General features: G+C 39.3%; 2 protein-coding genes across 2 annotated transcripts in view; both read right to left on the reverse strand.

Moving 5' to 3' along the window:
* Positions 1 to 5,000, reverse strand: part of LOC138002495 (fibrillin-1-like) — a 472,982-nt gene that overhangs the window by 223,081 nt on the left and 244,901 nt on the right. Inside the window, exon 38 of the mRNA XM_068848531.1 lies at positions 4,104 to 4,226. Within this exon, the coding sequence (XP_068704632.1) occupies positions 4,104 to 4,226 (123 nt within the window). The remainder of the gene's footprint in view (positions 1 to 4,103; positions 4,227 to 5,000) is intronic.
* The window catches only part of LOC138003773 (uncharacterized), a 104,825-nt gene that overhangs the window by 12,172 nt on the left and 87,653 nt on the right, over positions 1 to 5,000 (reverse strand). The gene's annotated exons all lie outside the window — the stretch shown is intronic.

The following is a 5,000-nucleotide window of genomic DNA, read 5'->3' on the forward strand; positions in this document are numbered from 1 at the left end:
ATGAAACAAAAATCGCAATAGCGGAGGCTATTTTACAAATATCCTCAGAAAACTCGTTCTCGTATTTTCGCCACTGTGGCTACGTTTTCTAGTTTTAATTGCTTACATGTAGTAACCAGCAGTTTACCGAGAACATGTCTTTTTTTGGAATAGCGGACCGTCTGTGTGGTTTCCCGTTGTTTACTTTCTGGAGTTATTAAAACTTAGTCTTCAAAACCAAACGAATTGCATTTTCTGTAACCCAAGGTAAACGTATTATTTTTTTATGAAAATAAACAAGCCAAACTCAACAGTTTTGCTGCAACAAAACGAAAGGCGTATAAACGTGATGAAATAAATCATAAGAATTTCGGCATCATTGCCTTCAATTGAGAGTTCTGAAACTGATCAATGATAAGTGGAAGTTTCCAGTCCTGGTTCTCAGGCCAGTCTGGAACCTTATTGTTCAAGGCTCTCTGTAAACTTAGAAGATCACCATCCAGTTGCAAATATGGTATCCCCGGTACCATATTTGAACAAGTTCTGCGCCATTAATCTAGGCCGCATCACTGCAAAGAATGTCTTGGCGCGCTCCCGTGCACTTGCTAAACGGTTGATGTTTTCCTCTTCCTCTGCTGCTTGACTTTCAAGTGATTTAATCTCTCGCTGAAGCTCGTTGACCTTCATTTTGTGTTCAGGGTGTTTATCTTTTATTTTACACGAATCAATATTTGAACAAGGCGGACTGCGGCATGTTGTCTTCGTATGGCCAGTTGCATGACAATTATTGCACACCCATCCTCGAAGACTTGAGAGTGTCACATACTCGTTCTCTAGCTGATTAAGTTTTTTCAGTGCTTCCTTTGCAGTAACTATCTGCACGTGCAAAACGAAATCTAACCGGCTGCATCCTTGCTGGTTATTTTTAGCTGATGTGGGAATCGCTCGCGCGTCTTCAGTGAAACTTGCTAACGGAGCCTCTGGAGATCATTGAGAAGACGGCCAGAGTCTGTAAGCATTCCGGAATCGTGCTTTCAGCCTTCTGTGAAAATTGAAAAATATAGATGAAGCTATAAATTAAAGCAAAGTACATTTGTGTATGAAGAATTCAATTTCAGACTTACCTACTGGACCAAAGAGGTTCCCCAGAAGACCGTTTGGTAGGGCCAAGGATTAGAACTTTAGTGCATGCACCCTCTTGTGACCGTTATAGACCACTCTTTGGAGTTCACTTGCGCCAGATATGGGACGCACACTCCCATCAATAAACCCAACGCAGTTTTGAAGGGCAGCTCATTTTGCAAAGATCGAAGCACTGTAGACTTGAAGTTTTGTAGGGCTAAGTAGGTTGTGATTCCAGTTGTGAATGTGATGGCTGTGTAAATTGTAAATGTAGTCGAGTACATGGTTGCTCGCCATACTTAAGACTGGAACAGGTCTGCCAAACCTCCAGATCATTTCGTTGTATCTGCAAGGATATGCTACTCTTTTCAGCAAAATACAAAGGGCTTCTATTCCTGATGAAACTGTTCCCTGATAGCACGTGGAGACCTAAGGAATTTGTAAGACTTCTGCTAAACAGGGAATATCGTGCTTCGCAAACCTCAATTCTGCCAGACATTCTGCCTCGTTCATATCATCCAAGTTGAATTTTCGGATACTGTTCGCACGGAAATTCAGGGTTCTTTTTGACAGAAATTCCTCCCAAAGTAACAGAAACTCCTCATCATTAATGTGTCCGCTTTCATAGCTCGAAAGTAGCAGGTCTCGCATTTCCTTGAACGACGCTATGAATATGTTTGGGTTTTCTGTCCTTCGTTCACGTCAACGATTTCTTAACAACTTAAGTTTCCCGCCGAATACGACGTTCTCGGCCCAGGCCCCACTGGTTACCTTCGTCGTCGTCCACGAACTCGTCGTCGGTTCCTTAGGTCCCTAATGCTAAGACCAAAAAAACCTCCCCGGCCAAAAACACACCCCGCGAGGCAATACCCAAAGGAAGTTAACAATGGCCCTTGCTGCGAATTATATACGATTAGCAGTTCGGAAAGCAGCTGAAAGCTTAAAAATCTACACTTAAAGGCTGCTCTCAAATGGGTTTCAATCCCAATAAAGAAAGGAAACAAAAGATATAGATCGTTAAAAGACTTCAGAATTTTGCGGTGTCGTGTGCGTACATGCGGAAGGTGATTGCAAATCAAATTATTCTCAGACCAAGGACAGTGCAAGGCACAAGCTTAGCAGGGCCGTAGCCAGAAAAAAAATATGACTGAGGCAATGTCCACGATTAAATTCTCTTTGTAGGTGTTTATGATGAGTACATTTTAAAGAGGACGCTAGAATCACGCCTTATTTTAAAATATCACGAAAAAATGACTGAGGCAAGTGCCTCGGTTTGCCTCATACTGGCTACGGCCCTGCTTAGAACTGACACATAATAAAATTTGGACTTTGTCTTATCATCAAATGAAACTTTATATATATTGAGTTAATTCAGGTGGAATGGTGCACAAGTAAATATCTTACGCAAAAAAACATATTTGCCATTTTGGACGCTAAAATGGTGGGTTCGGGAAAAGGGCCATAAATGCCCTTAAACATGGGATATCGATAAAGAAATTTAGGGACAAACAGACCTTGCATAGGGCTATAAACCGGATAAATTGTAGGTTGAAAAAGTGTAAGAATTTCGCAATGGATAATTATGTGCCTAGCCTTACATATGTATGAAGGTGGCAATCTGGCCTTATATAACATAGGGATTCCCAATTGCATAAATCCTTATATGATATAAGGCCAGATTGCCACCATCATTTTGATGCTAGCGGGACTTCAAACGCGATGTTTGACGAGTTAGCCGAAAGGTCTCTGATGAGTCCCTTGGCAGGGATGAAACAGGGATGAAACAGGTTTCTTTGAGAAATAACATGAGCGCAATGGGTATATTACCTTTGCAAACGGCAACATGGCCTTAAAATTACTTGCCGAATTGGACTTTAGATGACATCGATCATAAAAAGTGCACGCTTTTACGGCATGATATTCTTTAGGCGTTCAAAACAGCGATTCTTAAATTAAGGCGGAAAGAGGGTGAACGGGGTGAACTTTATTAATGACGGAAATATCCATCGTTTGCCAGTGGTTTTAACCACTTAAAACTGATTGTTACCACCACATGTGGCACATCTGGGCAGACCATTGAAAATACCATAAACAAGACGTCCAACGCTTTTGTCCTCATTTTCAAGTTTTTTTGGTGGGGGGGGGGGGGGGGGGGAAGGGTCATATTTGAAAGGAGACAAAAAGTTACAAAAGTGGTGACAATACGTCTAGAGAGAGGGAGGGAGGGAGGGAGGGAGGGAGAGAAATCGAAAACAATGCCTATGCAACAGGTAATATGAGATTTGAGAAAGTAGAAAGTAACCAAGAGTCCATTACCCAAGAGTAAAGTTTTGTGTTAAAATAAAAATATCGATCAAATCGGCGAACTCGATGTTGTATCCAATTCAAATTTCCCGGTTTTAAGATTCTTTGTGCATTGTATTTGCATTATAACTTGGTTTAAAACTAAACACTTTGCTGATGCTGATTGACTCTTGTTATAACAAAAGCAGTGCTAGTTACAGACTGGCAGTGGCAATAACCAGCAATGACCATGCATGAAAATGACAACGACAGCAGACAGGGAAATGGCACTTAAACGGGAATGAACTGAAATTACAATGGTATAACAACGGATGAGCCAATATCAAGGAAAATTGTAGCGACAAATGTAAATATTTTAAAGTACTGAAAGGAAAACAAAACAGCCAAAAAAAGTCACAATAGCGGTGACTTGAATGGCATGTACATGGGAAATGGCGATGGCATAAAAATGAGTTTGGATTGCTATAATTTCAGTAGTCTTTAGTTAGCTCCTTCACACATTTTGTAAAACAAAAAAAAACAAATGTATAAAACTAAAAGATAGCATTTACCAAGAGACCTTCACCATTTTTTTTTTCAATTTCTTTTCGTGAGCTCAGAACACTGCGCTTTTTATGTGTTGTGATTGGTTAGCTCTGAGGTGATAAGAAAGTAATAATTTATTCGGCACCTAGCAGCCAAACGGTATATATTCTTGCCTGAGCAGTTTTGTCCTTCTCCAACATATCCCTCCTTACAAGTGCAGTTATATGAACCATTGGTGTTGTTGCACACGGCGACATGGCTGCAGTTATGTTTTCCTGTTAAACACTCGTCGATATCTGAAATGACATCCAACAAATTATAATTAGTAACATATATTTTTACTTTCAATTGGAAATAAGTCACTGTCCACGAAATCGTTAGACACCGTATTTTGTTCTCGTGCCTTTCTCTGAACGCAGCTTTATGCGGGTGGTATATATAATAATAATAATAATAATAATAATAATAATAATAATAATATTAATAATAATAATAATAATAAAAATAATAATAATAATAATAATAATGACAATTTTTATAGCGCCCTCTCCAAAATCTCTAAGGCGCTTTTACAATGAAGGTTAAATAATTAACAATTGAAAACGGTGAATGTTAGACATCCAGTTGAATAAATAGACAAATAAATAAAACTAGTACTGGACATTAACCTGAAACTTAGCGACATTTCACCAAGAACCACTAGGTTTCTTCATGCACGACTGTTGGTGCAGGTCCGAGATGCATGAAGAAGCCTAGTGGTTCTAGGCGAAACTTCACTAAGTTTCAGGTTAATGTCCAGTACTAGTTTTAATTATTTGTCTACTTAAACAATTGTTCATTAAAATAACGCTTAAGAAGGTAAGTTTTAAGATTACCCTTAAAAGAGGCAAGATCTACACTACATTTTATAGTCACGGGTATTTCATTCCACAGCTTACCTGCAGAAGCAGAAAAAGCGCGATCACAATCACATTTGAACTTAGAACGAGGTATCGCTAACGGGTTCCTATTCGTAATGATCGTAAAGTCCTAGTAGGCTTATAAATTTCTAACAAATCACTGATATAACT

The sequence above is a fragment of the Montipora foliosa genome, chromosome 5 (genome assembly GCF_036669935.1).
Source record: "Montipora foliosa isolate CH-2021 chromosome 5, ASM3666993v2, whole genome shotgun sequence".
Classification (NCBI taxonomy): Eukaryota; Metazoa; Cnidaria; class Anthozoa; order Scleractinia; family Acroporidae; genus Montipora; species Montipora foliosa.